At 50.8% G+C, this 17,735-nt stretch overlaps 1 protein-coding gene across 5 annotated transcripts in view; it reads right to left on the reverse strand.

Annotated features, from left to right (window-relative positions):
* TSC22D3 (TSC22 domain family member 3) overlaps positions 1 to 17,735 on the reverse strand; it is a 59,239-nt gene that overhangs the window by 23,277 nt on the left and 18,227 nt on the right. Inside the window, exons 3-4 of one of the 5 annotated variants that reach the window (XM_028482472.2) lie at positions 2,327 to 2,417; positions 1,498 to 1,794 (exon numbers count right to left, since the gene is read on the reverse strand). The exons of the other annotated variants lie outside the window; for them this stretch is intronic. Of the exons in view, the coding sequence (XP_028338273.1) occupies positions 1,759 to 1,794; positions 2,327 to 2,417 (127 nt within the window). The 3' untranslated portion in view covers positions 1,498 to 1,758. Of the gene's footprint in view, positions 1 to 1,497; positions 1,795 to 2,326; positions 2,418 to 17,735 lie in introns of those variants that run through there. 5 annotated transcript variants of the gene reach the window in all.

Here is a 17,735-nt window from a genome sequence, read left to right on the forward strand (position 1 = left end):
TGGATGTTGGCCCTTTTCCCAGACATCCTTCCCCCCGCCCCAGTGGGTGTATACTACCTTCCCTCCATGCACACAGAGAGTGGCTGCCCTCATGCTGTTATATGCATGGTCAAAAACAGGCTTCTTCCTCCTGCCCCGAAACTGGTCCTGAAACCAGACCACAGAGCCTGAGCCTGACATTTCTTCTATTAAATGCTGTCCTTTATATGAAAGTACTGTGAATTTATTCCAACCTGGATTCATTTCACAAATTTACTGAGCGCCTACTCTGTATCAGACACTGGTAGCTTCTATCAACTGTGTTTTGTGCAGGTGAAGACTGCTGTACCTCACGAGTTCCTAACGAGCATGTAGGGTCAGATGAAGGAGCAGATTTGTTGCTACCAGGCAGAGGAAGCTCGGGGGTAAGCTGTGAAGGCAGGTCCTGAGAGTAAGCGTGTACCGTAGTGTGGGTCTCTGCACATCGGGGATACTGAGGCATGGGCGCCTAGGGTGGTGAGCTGGGAGATGCCACTTCTACACAGACTCCTAGGACCAGGGACAAACCTCACACACCAGAGAAGTTGTCCTGGGGAGCTGCAAGAGGCAGAGGTGAGGACAATCACAGGTCCTGCCACGGCTAAGGGAGAGCTGTGCGCTCCACCCTCAGTCCTTGCCTGTTGACCTCGCGAGCAAGGCAAAGGACAGGACATTTTGGAAGGAGTGGTGCTCTCTTTTCTGATATGTCCCCCGGGCCCCTGAGTTTGGTTCCCTTGCTGGTCAAGAGGTATCCAAGGCATTTAAAGGCAACTAGGTATTTCTTCAGGGGACAGTGTTCCTGGTTCAACACGCACCCCCACCTCCCAAGTGCATGAACTTGACTTTGCAGCTCATCTTCTCCTAGGCAAGGTCTTGGTCCTGTGCCGGGTCCCCCAACCCTGCCCTCTGGGTGATCTCGCTCAAGTATGCCAAGGGAGTTGGTGGCAGGGGCTGGGAGCAGAGCCCAGGTTTCCTGGATCCTGGCCTGGCACTCTTGCCACCAGACTCCACTGCCTCTCCCTCTCTTCTCTTGCCCTTTGTGCTCTGGCTGCACCGTCTGGAGGCACGTGCCCTGCACCCCACTAGCTTTCACTGCGTGAGATATTTCTGTCCGACACCAGTCAGCAGTTCAACCATATGGGGCATGGGGAGTCTGGCTGTCTGCTTCCCCGCGGGGCCAGGCCCAGGTGGGGGAGGGGGAGGGCGGGTTGCTCTGCTGGTCTGGGATCCGCAGAGCTGCAGCCCTAACGCAGTCATTTTTTCCCCAGGGGCCCTAAGTGTGGCCCCTAAGCTTGGCATCCCAGGGCTAGGGCTAGGTCACCGTGGGTCCCCACTCCCAGGGCTGTTGCTACGATACAGGGTTCTACAAGTGCTGAGTGGCACTGCCGGGGCCGGATGCAAACGGCACGCAGCAGGGTCTAGCTGTGAGCCAGTTGGCCAGCTGACATTTCAGGGTCCAAAGAGCTTGTGTGTACTGGACAAGCTGTTTATTGTGGTCTTGGCGCTGCCCGGCCCTTCAGACAGCAACAAATGCTCCCAAACTGGGAAAGGAGAGGAAATAAGGAGACAGCCGTAGCCAAAGAAGACCTGGAATCTCTTTCCTCACGCCATTTGCTCCCTGCAGCTGACATGGTGCTGGTGCCAACCATCGGAAGTGCCCCTGTGAGGGTACCGGAGGGGGCAAGCCCCACAAACCTCCATTCGTGAAGACCTACATTGCAAATCGTGTACATGCCCACATCAGCATCCTTCCGACTGCCCAGCTCTCAGAGGCCGCTGTTGAGGGAAGGTTGAGCAGTCAGAATATACCAGGAATGAGAAATCTTGATGTCACAAAGTTGAAACACGCAGAAGAACTGGTACCCCAAGGCTGCAGGTTCTTCACACACACACACACACACACACACACACACACAGAAACACACACACACACACACACACACATCATCATCATCTTCAGCGAGATGGTTATCAGCAGGCCATGATAGAAATGGTCATTTCGAGTCTTAGCCTGGTTTTTTAAGTTACACTCAGCGTTGACAACACGCTGGGGAACATGCAGCAAGGGCACGTGTATTAGAGCATAGGGTGGGTGGACAGATGAGACACAGGAGACCCCAAATGAGGGAAGCTGAGAAGCCAGAGTCCAGAGAAGTTGTAGGAAAGGTAGAGTTTCCCAGAAGACATTTGGCCCTATCCACGCCCTGGGAGTCTAGTCTGGCCTATGGCCTGAGGAGAAGCCGTACTTGGGAGGGATGGAATCAGGGATAAGCGGTTGAACTCTGCCTCAGGCTCTTGACTTCCATACCTTGTTCCACCCAAGATTGTGGCTGCCAGGGCTGGACAAATGGAACTGCCAGAGTGCCTTCTGAGTGTCTTGGTCAGGGCCTCCAGTTTGTCTATGGTTTAGCACATAGTCAGTCTTATCGGCTCAGCTGTGCATGATAGATGCCTTCAATACACACACACACACACACACACGCACACGCACACGCACACGCACACACACACGGTAGCAGTAACGAACACCAGCAGTTAACATTCATCGAGTGCCTACTTTGCACCAAACATAGTTCAAAGCACTTCATATACGGTACGTAGTTTATCTCAATTAACCCTCCCCAGTTTACAGAAGGGGAATCTTGAGGTCCAGAGAGACGAAATAACTTACTCAAAGTCCCACCAGGTAGAGTGGCTGAATAGGGATTCAATAGAGGTCTGGCTGACTGCAAAGCCTGTGCTCATTAAACTACAGGGCCCTTGTGACTAAGCATATGAATGTGCCCATTTATACAAAAAGCCTCAGGGAAGGAAGGAAGAGAGGGGTAAAAGGGAAGATTGGAGAGCTGGGCCTTGGAGAAGAACCACAGTGGGGGAGGAGATGGTGGGCCATGGTGTGAAAGAGGGAAGATGGACAGAACGCGCACCAGATGCCAGAAGCTAAGATTATCTAAGTTTGCAACCCCACACCTCTTGGGAACCCCCGAGGCCCCCCATCATGGTGCTTGCCCTCACACCAGTACTCACTCAGTAAAACTGCTAAGGAGCAACCTTGGGGAATACACACAGACCAAGTTGCCGCCTCCCTCTTTGTAAGACCCAAGCTTTAAAGTGGTTTCCTCAGAGGCCAGGTCACCAGACATTACTTAAGCCCCCAGCACGTGGCAGGCACTGGGGGGATAGAGACAAACCCAACAGGCACCCTGCCCTTGAGATGTGGCAGGCTGGCAGAGGAGATGTTAGACTGGCCTTGAGCCACCCCCAGGGGTTCACTGGGGCTAACGGTGCGGGCTGTGCACAGTCAGGGAACAGAACGAAGCCCCTGGGTCTCCCCAGAGATGGTGCTGCTGCCTTTAGCTCCACTCACAGGGCTAGGCAGCCCAGCTGGCACCATTCTCCACTGGGTTGCTTCTATAAACATAGCTCGGAGCAGCCTTTCAGGGCTGGGCCGGGACACTTTAGCTGACACACAGGGAGCCTGAAATGGGTGAGGGCTGGGAGAAGTGGTGAAGCCACAGGAGGATACCCTCGCCCTCTCGTTCCTTAGGTTCTGCCCGTGGGTCTCCCACCTCCGGCAAGGGGAGAACACTCTTCTTCAGAGCTCTCCCCCACCAGCCCATCGTCTCCTCCCTTCCTGGGAAGCCCAAGGCTCAGAGAAATGAGTCCAAGTAATTAACTAATTAATGAATATGGATGGGAAAGTTGCTGAGGTTGCTGGAAAACACCCTGTTGCCGCCAACACACACAGCCCAGCCAGGCACCCGCCTCCCAGCATGGGTGAGAAGGAAGCTCCGAGGGACTACTCGACTGCATCTCCCCAAGGCTCCAGCTGCATCAGAAGCACCCGCCACCCAGCACCCCCTTGCCCGATGCCAGGAGACCTGCCTCTGGACGCCACATCCCCTTGCAATGACAGCCACCACCACCCCACTCCCGCTGGGGCTGCGATCTGCTCAGTTACTCAGCGTCAAGGGTACTCTCTGTGGTCCAAGGAAGTCCGCCTGCAGGCTCTCCCAATGCAAAGTGCAAGGCTGCTGGAGGTGGATGGATGGAGATGGGAGAAGGGGAGAGGAAAGCGGAAGGAGCAACCAAGAGGCACACACAGCTGGCAGGAGCCCATCTCCAGCTGTTGGGCGGGCTGTTTCCTTTGATAAAGCACTTGGCAGTACTCCCAGTTCTGTAGTTTCTGGCCTGCGAAAGCACACCCGGAGCACAAGCCTGCCTGTGGGAGGACTTCAGCCTTGCTTTGTTTTCTTTCTTTCTTTCATTTTTTTAAGCTTTAGAAGATGCCCCTCCCCTTCTAAGGAACCTCATCCCTCCCCCACACCTGGGCAAAGTGAAGTTGTACCAACAGGTGATGTGGGCTGGGCTGCCCACATAGAAAGTCAGTGCCACAGAGGCAGAGGGGTGTGCAGTGAGGCCTAGGCGTGTGTGTGTGTGTGTGTGTGTGTGTGTGTGAGAGAGAGAGAGAGAGAGAGAGAGAGCGAGAGCGAGAGAGAGAGAGAGCGAGAGAGAGAGAGAGAGAGAGAGAGAGAGAGAGAGAGAGAGAGTCTGTGTTTGTCTGAGAGGCTCTGCTTGTTTGTTGTGGCTGACACTGCCTTCTGTGTGGCACACCATCACTGTTCTCCCCACCTAGCATCCTTCCAGGCCACTAATGTTTCCCCAGAAAGCACTGGGAAATAGGAGTCCCAGGCTCACGTGATCACACAGAACAACACGCCCTCCCTCAAACCCCTGGTCCTGTGGCTTTGTGGAAGCCAGTCTCCTCCGGCCCGTGTGAAATGAGGAGCCGGGCTTGAAGGCCTCCCAGGTCCCTTGGAGGAAGCAGAGCAGGCGCTGTAGCAGAGCCCCTGCCCCCTCGTCTCCCCCAGGCTCATCGACAGCCTAATGACAAGCCGCCCCCAGGCCGCAGTGTTCCAGATCGCTGAGGGGAAGCTCATCGCCCACCCGGGAGTGGCACGGGCTCCTCGCGGGGTCCCCAGAAGCCCCCGCTCCCCGAGGGCCCCGAGCCAGCACCCACTCCCACACCCAGCCCGCCCCAGGCGCCCGGGGGCCGGATCTCCCAGGGGACCGCTCGGCTCGCTTCGCAAGGCTGCCTCCCAGGGGAGGAGGACCGACCCGGAGGAGACACACAACTTCCTCTGCAGCCAGAGGGGGAGGCCCGGGGAGGCCCTGAACCGCCGACGCGCCACCCCACCGCGTTCACGGCCCAAACCGAGGGGCCGCCGGCCCTCAGCGATGGGAGAAGCCAGTCGGGAAGAAGCAAAGAGGGAAACAAACACAACCTGGGAACTTTGGACCAGCTTCCAAACTGAAAGTCCTCAAACATACCTTGGCCGCCCCCTCGCAAAAAAAGCATTTGCCTCATGAGAAAACCTAGGCGCTTAGACTGCAGGATGGCAGAGCCAGAGCACCTCGGGGGATCGTGTCGTCCAACCATTTCATCTTACGTATGGGGAAACTGAGGCCCAGAGTGAGGTGGAAACTTCTGCTGGTTAGCAGAAGAGCTGGCACTAGAAGCCAGGGCACTAGCCCAAAGAGTTCTGGGTCCTGGCCATGGTTGGAAGACAATATACCAACCCAAGGCCCAAGCAAGAATTCTGGGATCCAGAAGCTCTGAGTTGACATGGGCAGGGTAGCCCGGTGAGCTGAATGTGGCCATGAGGCTGGTGTGGGTCTGTGAGCACTTTAGATCCCTTTCACCTGTCAAGGGATATGCCTGTTGATGTTATGGGGCCAGGTGGCCATCACACCTGGGGCTCAATGTCAAGTCGGAGTTGGGTTGGGGACCGCCGCTCTTCCTTGCCTTCACCTTTTCTAGAGTATTCTTCCTACCAGGGCTCAAGCTCTGGAGGGGGAAGAAACTCAGCCATAGTTTCTCCACCGGTTGGGGAGGGCAGAATGGGGGCAAGCCTAGGTATGTGGCTTTTGCCACCTCTTTGGGATTCAGAGCCCACCTTGCTCCTTCACAGCCCAGGTATAATCCTCCAGTTGTGAACAGGGAAGAAGTGGGTAGGTAGGAGTGCCTATCAGCTTCAAGAAGGTAATAAGCCCTAGATAGCTTTCTTAACTTTGAGCAAGCTCTGGGGCCAGATTGTAAGCAGATGGCAAGGCCCACAAGGCTGAGCCCGGCATGCTCAGGCCGAAATTATATCGAGTGGGTCTGTCTTCAAGCCATGCGCTGGGGCTGAAGCTGAGTTGACCCCACCCCCTCTGACAGAGCCAACCCTCCATTACTAGAAGCCGCTAACCCTTCACTATGGCCAGCGTGGAAACAGCACGTGCTGTTTTCTGAGACACAGTGACCTGGATATCTGCAAGAAGCTCCATTAACATAAAGAGCTCAGCATGGAAGACAATCATGCCCCAAACTTTCAGTACTTAAACACATGCTTTAGAACCGACTTTAACCACTTCCATTCCCCCTTGTTCTTGCTGAGGGCTGTGGTATTCAGGTGACAGTTAGAACAAGGTCCTTCTTGATCCCACTCATGAAGTTCTGCACCGAGATTCCAGACAGTTGCATTTACCACTTAATTCCACCCATCATTTTATAGAGACCATCATTTTATAAGACATTTTGCTATGTGTTATTTTACATCTGTGGACTATCTCTATAATTGTTCTGGAGTGATTTCTCTGTGTGTAGTCTATCTCCCCAGCTTGACCCAAAGCTCCTGATGGGTGGGAAGCGGGCCTTTGGTGGCTTTTTCTCCCCTCCTCCCTCTCCCTGTAGCACTCAGGACAGTGGTGTGGCCGAGAGGATGGTCTCAATAGTGCTTGTTCAACTCAGTAACAACAGTTGGGGAGGCCAGCATAATTTCTGAATTCATCGGCAGGCGCATCTAGTGATGACGGAAATCTGCAGCTGGATGTATCCGTTGCCGCAAAGAAAGAGCTATTCTTGGAGGGAGGGTCACCCAAAGCCAGCATGTCAGTTGACTTAACTACCCCCTCCCTGTCCCATCTTGATGAAACAACACATAAGCAGTTGGGACAAGGGTGGGGTGCCTCACACCAAGCGGCCATTAAGCCGAGGAGCTGGACATTCCGTTTCCCCAACATCCTCTATTCTGTTTCATCCATCTCTTTAGCAACAGGGTGTTAGCCTTCTTTCTAGGCTCGTTTCCACAGGTGACAGTCTCCCTGCGTCTAGCTGTGGGACGACGGTGGACCCAGAGTGAGCTATTGATAGGAAATGATTTGAAACTAGAGATCATGTTTTTTCATTAATGGTTATTAACGTATACCTTGTTTATGGGTTAACCTAGGGGAAGATAAAAGAGGACTGGCTTTGATGGTGGATGCACATTTACGGATGGGAACCTTGAGTATTTAGGAATACTTCTACTAAAACACTCATTCCAATCAGAACTGTCTCTAGGTTTTCCTTCTCTCCTGTTTCATAAGTGGCCTCACAAATGAGTAGCTAGAAACCTTTCATTTCTAACAGGAAGAACACAGAGGTAGCCTGGAGACCTATGTTATAGCTGAGATTGAGAATTTAGCTAATATCTCGGACGAGTGAGCTACTTACTATTAACCCAGTCATTAATTAAGGTCATGTTTGCACTTCAATTGTCAGGCCCAAACATCTGTTTGTTTAAACGGAGGTCACTTCAGTTTATTACAGTTATAGCCACTGGTGAGATAATCTGCTTAGATTTCACAAGTATGTGTGAATTGCCTACCTCAGCCCTTATTTTCACAGAATAAGAGTTCTCTTGAAGGCACAGGGTCAGACTTAAGATAATAAATGATTTTCCTTCTCAATAGAACTAAAAACAAGGCTTTAATTAAGTCACCAAAATTCTCGGATTGAATATCTATATTACATTTCTTAATGATGTTAATCTGTCCAAGGGTGACCCACAGGATTCCTATTGATCCAAGAACAATCTTTAGGCAGACATATTATTGGCTCGGAGATTGTTTCCCGATCATTCAGCACTGCCCTTCTCAATGGTGGAGTCACCCCCACTTTGTTGATAGAGGCTGCAGGTGGTCTGGGAGAGGGGGGGCAGTGGGGAGGGATGACAGAGATCATGAAACAGAGAAAGGGGGGGAATGCAGGGGCAGAGCGCTTAAAGAGGTCTGTGAGTGGAGAAAAGGGAATAGGGGCCGAGATGGTTCTCCCAGGCAAGCCTAGGACTTGAGGATAGTCCAGACATATACACCCTCACAAGCCCTCACCACACACACACACACACACACACACACACATACACACAGAGAGAGGCACACATGCCTCTTTTACATATACCTTCCTCACCCTGACTCTCAAGTCCCAAATACAGGAATAGGCTCAGATGGAGTTACACACATATGTCACACACACAAGAACACCAACCCTCCCAGATGCCATCTTTCCAGCTGTCCCTTCACGAACACAAGTGTCCCTCCCCATCTACACAGAAATATATTTACCATACATTTTCCATACCTTTTTTTGCATATGATTTGAACATATTTTAATGTACATTCCACATTACTACCCAAACTCCCTCCACACAACCAAGTCCTCACATATGTACACAGCTACACACATACACACACTCATACACATCTTCCTTCCCATCAAAGGCCAGAAAAATCTGTGCTCAATAAATCGTAGTGCTTTCTTCCTTGGTGAGTGGGATTTGAAGGAGTGGCTGGAGAGCTAGGTGAACTAGAGAAGTACTTTTCCTAGCATGGTTCTTAGCATGGTGGAAAAGTCCGTCAAGGACATTTGAAATCCCTCACAGAGTTCACTCCCTTGGCCTATAGACAAGACACCAGCGGTAACCTTTAGCAGCTGCCAAAAGCATCTAAGACTCTCTTAGTCCTGCTATGCTAGCTGACCTTTGCAAGGAATCCTGGGTATTTTGAACCAAGAACATTTAGTATAAGAAACAAAACAAAACAAAACAAAAATAAAAATCTTTCCCTGACATTTAAGAACAATACTAAAGTGTCTGTGCAAATTCACCTGGCAGGCTTGGCCTGTGGCCAGATGGCAAAGAAGGTAAAGTTGATTTTAAAGCCCACCAGCCCTGGCTGTCCTCTTGGAGCCTGTGCCCCTCCCCCTCCCCATACATGCTCTGGAATCTCATTGTCCCCCACCAGGCTGCCTCTGTTCTGGCCAAAGAAGACTAGAACTGGGAAAAGGCTTTCGGATTCGACCAAAAGGAAGTCATGGGCAAGCTGAGAGTGTGCAGTTAGTCTATTAGATCTAAGATCCAGGTGGTGGGCACTGTGATCTGTGCAGTGCCATCTGCATAGGAAGTCTACGGTCCAGTTAGTTTCTATCCAAGTCCCACCAGCCTGCCCATTAAAAAGTTGAAATGTGGCTAGGCTGAAAAGCAATCAGATCTGTTATTGACACTGTTTCATTCTGAATAGCACAGAGGACTAAAGGCTTTCTTTACTTAGTTCATTAGTTAGCTAACAAGCATTTTCCAAGCACCTACTGTGCATGGAGCACTGTCCCAGACACTTGCTCTTGCCATTGCTGCTTCTGCTATTTAATTTCTGAATACAGGCTGTTGCCAGACATCCAATTTTCTGAGTGCTTGCTCTGACAGGGAACAATGACTAATGAACCAAACATCAGGGAGGGCCCTCTGATCTCCAGCACAGAACATGCCCATAAAGGCAGAGTCTAATTTGTTCAGCAAGCAGCTGCCAATTCTTCTGGGATCTTAATTACCTGGAGCAGTTTATATGGGTGAATCCCCTTGGGAGAGAAACCCTGAACTCCGTCTTTCTCACCTCCTATCATACACCAGGCCCTACAAATGGCTTTAACCCCCAGCCACTGCACATGGGTACAAAGTCCAGGCCACGGTGGTTCACCAGACAGGCATGCCGGCACTGCACACGACCCTCCTTCACACCTCTACACACACTCTCCTACACACACACTCTCCTACACACACACACACACACACACACACACACACACAGCGGCAGCAGTGGGTTATAGCGGAAAGCACTCTGGACTGCAAGTCAGGAGATCTTGGTATCAACCCAGCTCTGCCTCTGCTTCTCTGTGTGACCTTGGACAAGATTTTTTCTGTCTCTGGGCTTCTGTTTCCTGTCCTATAACGTGAGGGGTGGGACTAGATGATCTCTGGGGGCCTTTCCGGTTCTAGGACTTGACATTCTACTTCCTGAGCCCGAAGAGAGCTGTGTGACCAGGTCAGGTTTGTAAAATGGGGATGAGACAAGATGGGGGCAGTGGTCGGCTCAAGCAGTCACCATCATGGAGAAGGGGATATCTCCTCGGGTCAGCCCCTCCCAAAGTTCCATTCTATTTCTGAAAAGTTTCACAAACCAGGCTGGGGGATCTGGTGGCACTGTGGGCTCTGCTGCTCCCTTCAGCCTCATCTCCCTCCCCCATCATTTCTTTTTAACCCTTTTTCCAACTCTCGTTCCTTTTAACCAGCCTTTCAGCTCATCCTGACTAAGTTCCCTTTAGCAAGCTCTTCAGAGAGACGGATGATTAAATGGTCTTGAGAGTCTCCCGAGTCTGTAAAATGTAAATAACAGTCCCTGCCCTGGCGGCCTTCACAGGCTTTCCAGAGGATCAAATGAGATAAAGTCTGTGAAAGTGCTTTGGAAATTGTCAAGTGCTATGCAAATGCGAAGGATTATTATTAATGACGGGTGGGGAGGCAGCCACGTGATGCGAGCGGGAGCAGAGTGTCAACTTGCCTGCTCTCCTCACCATCTTCGCTGGGTGAAGGCACTGGTGTTGCCAGCCAGCCTGTAGCCAACTACCACATCAGTAGGGGTGGTCCTTTGATTAGCGTTACCCCCCTCCCATTGTCCCCTAGTAGGATTCAGAACCAGAGGAAAGAGGACAAGGAAGGAGTAGGTTGATCTGGATATAGAGAGAGTAAGGCCTAGGGTAGTGATTTTTTTTTTTTTTTCTTAAAAAAGCGAATCCTTTCTTTCAAACAGAGTCTCACACGGAAAACCCAATTTATAAAACAAATGAAAGCAGAGCTACTCTAGTTGAAGTTGAGATGAGGCCCATGGAGTCCCACTGGCTGGGCTCTCCGCTTTCCCTCGAGATCACTCTGGTGGCTCCCTGGGGCTCCAAAAGGAGCACATTGGAAAACCGGCAGTGTAGAGCAGGAGCTCTTGCCTGGCACCCAGTGCTCCAGACATCCAGGGGGCAGCCACAGCCTGGGCACTGGAGTGATGGGGGTACAGGACACAGAGTAGGTGGGTGAGAGAATGCTATAGAAAGGCAGACAGAGCTGGGGGCAACTCCTTGCTTACTCAGCAGCTTTGTCTAGGGTCCCAGGCAGCATTCTCAGGTTACCCTAGAATGGGGCTGCAGTTTTGTGAAACAGTGCTGGAAGGTCTACGGAAAAACATGGGTCTAGAAATGGTAAAACAAAGGATGGGACCAAATGAACGAGAGCAGGGATCCTGCTTTCTTAGTTTGCTTTGAGGGGGAAGGACTTGCTCCCCAGGGGGAGTCTGCCGGCGTAGCCCCTTCCAGTCCATGAGCATCCCTGGCGGGGGAGGAGGAAAAGGCCAGAAGGAACTGACCAGACGTCTTTCGATGGGCTCAGTGGCCAGGCAGACAGAAATCTGCCACCAGCCCGGGGGCCTGAGCAGAGGAGGGGTGGTGGACATGGGGGCAAGCACAACTGGGGACCCAGCATTCCGGGCAGGGGGTGTTGGGCCTGGTCAGGATTGGAGTCCAGAAGCCTGAGACATAGAACAAGGAGAGAGAGCTAGGGAGTTGGGAGGCGGGCAAACACTAGGCTCCCTCCTGGAGCGCTTGCTCCATTTTCCCACCCTCCCCACCCGAACAGGCTCAGCGACAGGGCACAGCTGACTGACTAGGCAGAAACCTATCAGATACTGCAGGTACAGGCTGAGGGTTCCAGGCCAGATAGGGGTATGTGTGTCCAAGACTTTCACACAGCCAGGACATGGGGTTGTTGCTGACTCCCTAAGGCAGATGGAACAGTGTCAGGGATTTTGTTTGAGTCGCTGTAACTGGGAGGATATAATAATAATAATAATAATAATAAAAAAAAATCACCTTAGACTAAATGATGCTGGCATCCGAGAAACATCCGGCGCTGGTATTTCTACATTATTCAGGCCGTTTGCAAAAGCCCAGCATCTTTCTCTCTGTGGAGATTCTTATTCCACATGTGTCTTACCCTGATTCCTTTTGCACATGTGGTGGCCTAGAGCTCCTTCTCAAATTACCCTGAGGTAGCTGCTACAGAGACACGTTTGCTGTGCCAGGGCTGAGCAGGAAATGGGTAACCCAGAGCAGAGGATCAGCAGCAAAAGCCATTTGCGCTCGAAGGAAACGAGAGCATTTGGAATTCCGGTGTGCTTGGGCGGAGGGGAAGAGGTCGTTACACGGGCCCAGACAGTCTTTGTCCCTGCTCTCCTGGAAAGGAGCAGTGAGACCATCTCGGAAAATGTGTTGGATGAGAGAATCACTTGGCTGGAGGTTACTTCCCCTGCATAAGCCTGTGTGCGCACAGACACCAGGAAGGAGGTAGGGAGGGGGGCTCCTGAGGGGCCTGGGGAGGAACAGAACTCAAGGAGGAAAGAAGAGCAAATGAGCCAAAAATAGCTTTGCAACAGACCCCTTGGAAGGACTGTAACCCTTGCTCTGTAAGTGGTTAGAGCTCCTCCCTTCAAACGAGAATGGTTTTGCTATTACAAGTAATTGCCTCACTCTTGCTTTCTCAGATATTTAAAAAGTCAACTGAGTTAGGTACACACACACACACACACACACACACACACACACACACACACACGAGCGAGGATTTCCAGTTTCTTCCCAGCATCATCCAAAAGTGCCTGCCTGGCTGGTGGGGGGAGGGCAGAGGCCAAGGCCGAATTTAGGCTCAGCTGGAGCCTTACCCCTGTGTATGGGCTTCTGTGGGGATGGGGGCAGGGCACAGCCAGGACTCTCCCAGTCGCCTCTGCTAAAGTCAACCGCATCCCCTGGGATGGCTTTGCACATAGACGGAGAGAGGGTAGCTGCCTCTGCTTGGTATGATTTAAGGGGCTAAAGGTCAGAGGAACCTTGCCCAAAAAGGTCAGCTCTGCTAGCCCCCAGCTGAGCCTGCAGTTCTCACTTCACTTCCATCAAAGGTCTAGGTCTAAATAGAATTGTGACTTGGGCAGGGGAAGCACATTCAGTTACTACCAGCTGTTTACACCTTGGCTGGATTCACTGTACCATATTAGCAGTAGCAGAAAGTAAGCCTCCCCCAGGGGCATGGTTAAGAGGCAGGGTGATCAGGGAAGTTCTGGAACACGAGTTATCCATCACCCTGTAGCTGAGAGCCCTAAGCAGCTGGGGGTAGTTTGAGGGAACCTGTGCTAGAAAGGAGAAAGGGGGAGAAAAGAGAGAGTCAAAACCAACTTCTACCCAGTTTGCCATTTTCTGTAGAATGTGCCTGCTTCCTCTATCCAGGCTGACAATGTTTCAGATTTGGCAATTAGGTTTACAACAAGAGAGATAAAATCACCTCTCCAGACAGAGGCATTTCCCCAGAATTCAGACTCATCGCCTCCCACATAACGTAGGGACCATGTGCTGGTGAGGAGGGATGAGATCTGGAGCCAGGAGCGTCATGCACCACGCTCCCTACTGGGCTTCAAGGCCTGGCATGGCCCACCCCTTGCTTCCTGAGAAGAGGAGCATGACAACAGTCACTAGTTTTTTTTTTTTTTTCTTTCTTTCTTTCTTTCTTTTTTTTTTGCTTATTTAGTTCTTTATTTTTTAAATTTTTATTGGAGTATAGTTGCTTTACAATGTTGTGTTAGTTTCTACCGTACAGCAAAGTGAATCAGCTATACGTACACATATATCCCCTCTTTTTTGGATTTCCTTCCCATTTAGGTCACCACAGAGCACTGAGTAGAGTTCCCTGTGTATGTTCTCATTAATTATCTATCTTATACATAGTATGAATAGTGTATATATGTCAATCCCAATCTCCCAATTCATCACACCCACCCCCCTTCCCCCTTGGTATCCATACGTTTGTTCTCTCTACGTCTGTGTCTCTATTTCTGCTTTGTAAATAAGATCGTCTATACCAGTTTTTTCAGATTCCACATATATGCATTAATATATGATATTTGAGTCACTAGTTCTTTGTCATGGCGGGGAATCTGCTCCCTTGGCCAAGCCCCTTCCCTGGAGACAAAGAATAGGAAAGGAACACACAAAGAGCTGCACGTGGAGGCCAGGAGTCCGTTTCCGTTGGTGCTGGGAACAGACCTGAGTGGAGTGGGTGCTCCCAAAGACACCGGATTGGACTTTGCAGCTGGGGTCCCTTGGCACTGGAGAGGCTAGAAGTCATCTGGACAACTAGAGCCCGAAAGATGGAGCCCTGCTGCCCAGCTTATATTCCCCAGAGACACCACGGAAACCTAATGACATTGCCAAGGGAGCAATCCTGGCAGCCACGCTGCAGGGGAAGGGACGTGGAGCAAAGATGCAGTCCCAGGCTCAGCAGAGGGCCCATAGCCAAAATGCGCCCGGCAGGCAAAAATGCAAAAATCAATTCACAGAGACTGCAAAGAATTAAGTCTAGATAGAGCCCCCTGGCCTCTGTGGGCTGCAGGGACCTGAGGAACCCCCATCCACCAGGTTGCCACAATGCCCGTCATGGCAACGTGGCATCCACTGCAAGCTGCTGTGACTGGCTCAAGGGTCTGGGGTCCATCCCCTTGGCCTCTAACTGCCAGGCAAAAAGCAGCAACAAGCCTCCTTCCTTCACCTACAGCTTGGCGCCCGGCGGGATGCACCTGGCCAGCTCTGCTCTGTTTTCTTAAGTGTGTGCGGAGCCACAGAGGAGCAAGGGAGGATGGACTCGAGGAAGGGAGGAAGGGCCAGGATGCTGGCCTCCTGAGGTAGCCCGGATTCCGCATGAATCCACTACTGACTGTGAAAGGCAGCAGTGCTGCCTCTTCCAATTCTAGCACTTCTGGGAGTCATTTCTCAGCTCACACTTCCCTCCTGTGACAGATACATAAATCCTTGGCTGAAGAGGCTGCCATGCCCCTTCCTGTCTCAGACGTGATTTTCCTCAGATGAATTGCACCACCTCCTTCAGACTTGCACAGGTCAGGTGACCAGACTAGGCACAGTGCAACAGCCATCAGGCTATGGAGAAGAGGGAGAAGGGAACGATGATTTCCTGTGAACTCCCTGGCCCTGTGCCTCCCCAAGTCAAACTAGGTACTGGTAGGCAGGCCCCTTAGACCTTCCTGGACAAATCCATGGCTTAAACAACTATATGACACATTCCAAAGACACACAGAGAAGATTTCTGAAAGCCAACTCTCAAGTATTTCTGGTGGCTTTTCCACTTTGTGAAATGCCTGTGGCAACGCTTGGTCTCAGCTTAGCTTCCCCCTACACCCAGGTTCTCCTCCTAGTTTCTGTATACTCCAGGGGTGCAAGCTCACGTTCATATGGGTCCAAATAATTAGGAAGGCAGAACTACTGAAAAAAAAAAAAAAAAACTAGACCCATAGTGCAGTTCGAAAGCTAGCTATACATGATTTTTTTGTGTAACTTTTATTTTCGATCATCTATGCCACAGGTCCAATGTTAACTCAGCCACGTAAAATTCAACTATGATTGTGTTTGGAATCTGTGTGTGAGCAGATAATTTATTTTTGCAAGAATCTTCTTTATTTATGCTTGACTTGGACTGGTGTCAAAGTGACCCTGCATGCCTGAACGCCCAGAGAGCAGCTCAAGGGCGGGGGGGATGTGCTGGCAACCTGGGATTCAGTGACTTCTATGGATAATCCCCGATGTGGATAATGAATATAAGAATAATCAAAATATGACTCTACCCAGATACGAGAATGGGGCTATGTGGGTAGGGCAGCAAAAGACAGAGGTTGCAATGAATTATAAGCACACAATTTAGTATCATTAAGGAAAAAGCATGATCCTGGATGCTCTAAATAAGGAAGAAGCATGTAGGAACTCTGAGGTCATCTTTCTTCTCTATGCTATGGCCATTGGCCACTAATGAAACCCTACACTGTTCCAGTCTCCCGTGGGACAGCCAGCTCCGGGGGTTAGGGCAGGTGATTGGGTCCTCCGAGGTCCGGTTAATTTTGCTCCTTTCCTAACCTGCATTCTTGCAAATGTGTGTCACTGGTCAAAGGAGAGATTGGGGCGATTGGCTAAGGGCAGAGACGTGCCTGCTATACTCTCAGCTGTTGAGGAGGACAGAATTAAGTTTCTGGTGGAGAATTTGGAGACTGTCTAAGGGATGGAGAAATACAAGCTGGTTTGAAGTATTTTTTTAACAGATTTTGCTAATTTGGAAAAGAGAGCTGACAAAGGACATAATAACTACCATTTAATCATATTAAGGGGGTATATCTGAAAGCAGGGGGACAGAATGTAGGAGGAACAGTCTCAGAGAGCAGAGGTTGTCAAACACTGGAGTGTATGACCAAAGGACATTGTGGTATTTCCTTTCTTAGAGGTGTTGGAAGATCAGCTGTCTCTCCTTGAGCCTTTGGCTAAAGACAGTTCCAGGGACCACAAAGGAAAGACATTCAAGGCTCCTGAGGTACAATCCAGGTGGAAAGCAGGATTGTACCTTTACCAAAACCTTTATCACCTTTCCACTTCCTTCCAGGGCTCACCTCGCAATCCGCGAGGTGAGCCCTGGGAGGAAGCAGGACTAATAATCATGTTCCCTATCTCAGGGCAATGGAAGGAGGAAGTGGCCCAAGCTTATTTACACAGAGCCCATCACAAATTCCTGGCAGAAGTGGGAACCCTCTTGTACAGTCTGATTTTATACAAATTTCCCACCGAATCTTGCCCGAACCTGTCCGGAAATCGGCACCGGTTCATGCGAAATTGCCGCAGGGACATATTTCCTGTCCTTCTACTGTGGCTTTGTGCGTTCAGAGAGAGATTGGAACCTCTTTGACTTGCTTCCTGGATATACTCCTCAGGTTGGAGCTGAATATGTCCATGAACAATGCTGAGAAGTAGTCAGTGGAAGCTGGTGAGGACAACTTCTCAGTGCTGTGTCCCCGTGTGCGCCCGAGCATGGTAGAGACCATGCCCTGGAGCCAGGGAAAGGCCTGCTGCTGATCTGGAGTGTTGAGTGTCACGGGGCAGAGCAGGACACCAGAGATATAAAAATAGCAGGGTGTTCTTACACTTGGAATCAGGCTGTCAGAGGGGGCCTTCAAGCTAGGTGTACGTGGACAAGACGATGTCAAATCATACTGCGTGGCTCCTATTCCCCGCTCTGCTAACACAGCGTGGTAGGATGGCCCCAAATCCAATAATTTGCCTACCACTCTCAAGATCTGGGCCATGTTTGAGGACCACCAGTATGGTAATTTATTTACTACTGTCTCTAAAATAACTTAAAGCAGATTAACTTGTTAAAAATGCCTCCACCTCAGAAATATTTTGGAAATCATGCAGTGTACACACTCCCCCCTCATACATGTTAAATAAATAAACAGCTGTAAAAATAGAAGAACAAAGTTAGTCCACGTACCACCTAACATCATCTTGCACACCACCAGCATATGTTTACCGCACTTGGGGGAACAGTGCTCTCTGTATAGTGCACGCAGATGGTCCCCACCGCCAACAAGCAAGGCTTTATTTCCTCCTGCGATGTAAAGCCAGCAGGGCTTTAGAGGGCCGAATGGCCGGGATGCCTCCCTCA

This window comes from Physeter macrocephalus, chromosome 21 (genome assembly GCF_002837175.3).
Source record: "Physeter macrocephalus isolate SW-GA chromosome 21, ASM283717v5, whole genome shotgun sequence".
In the NCBI taxonomy this organism is placed as follows: Eukaryota; Metazoa; Chordata; class Mammalia; order Artiodactyla; family Physeteridae; genus Physeter; species Physeter macrocephalus.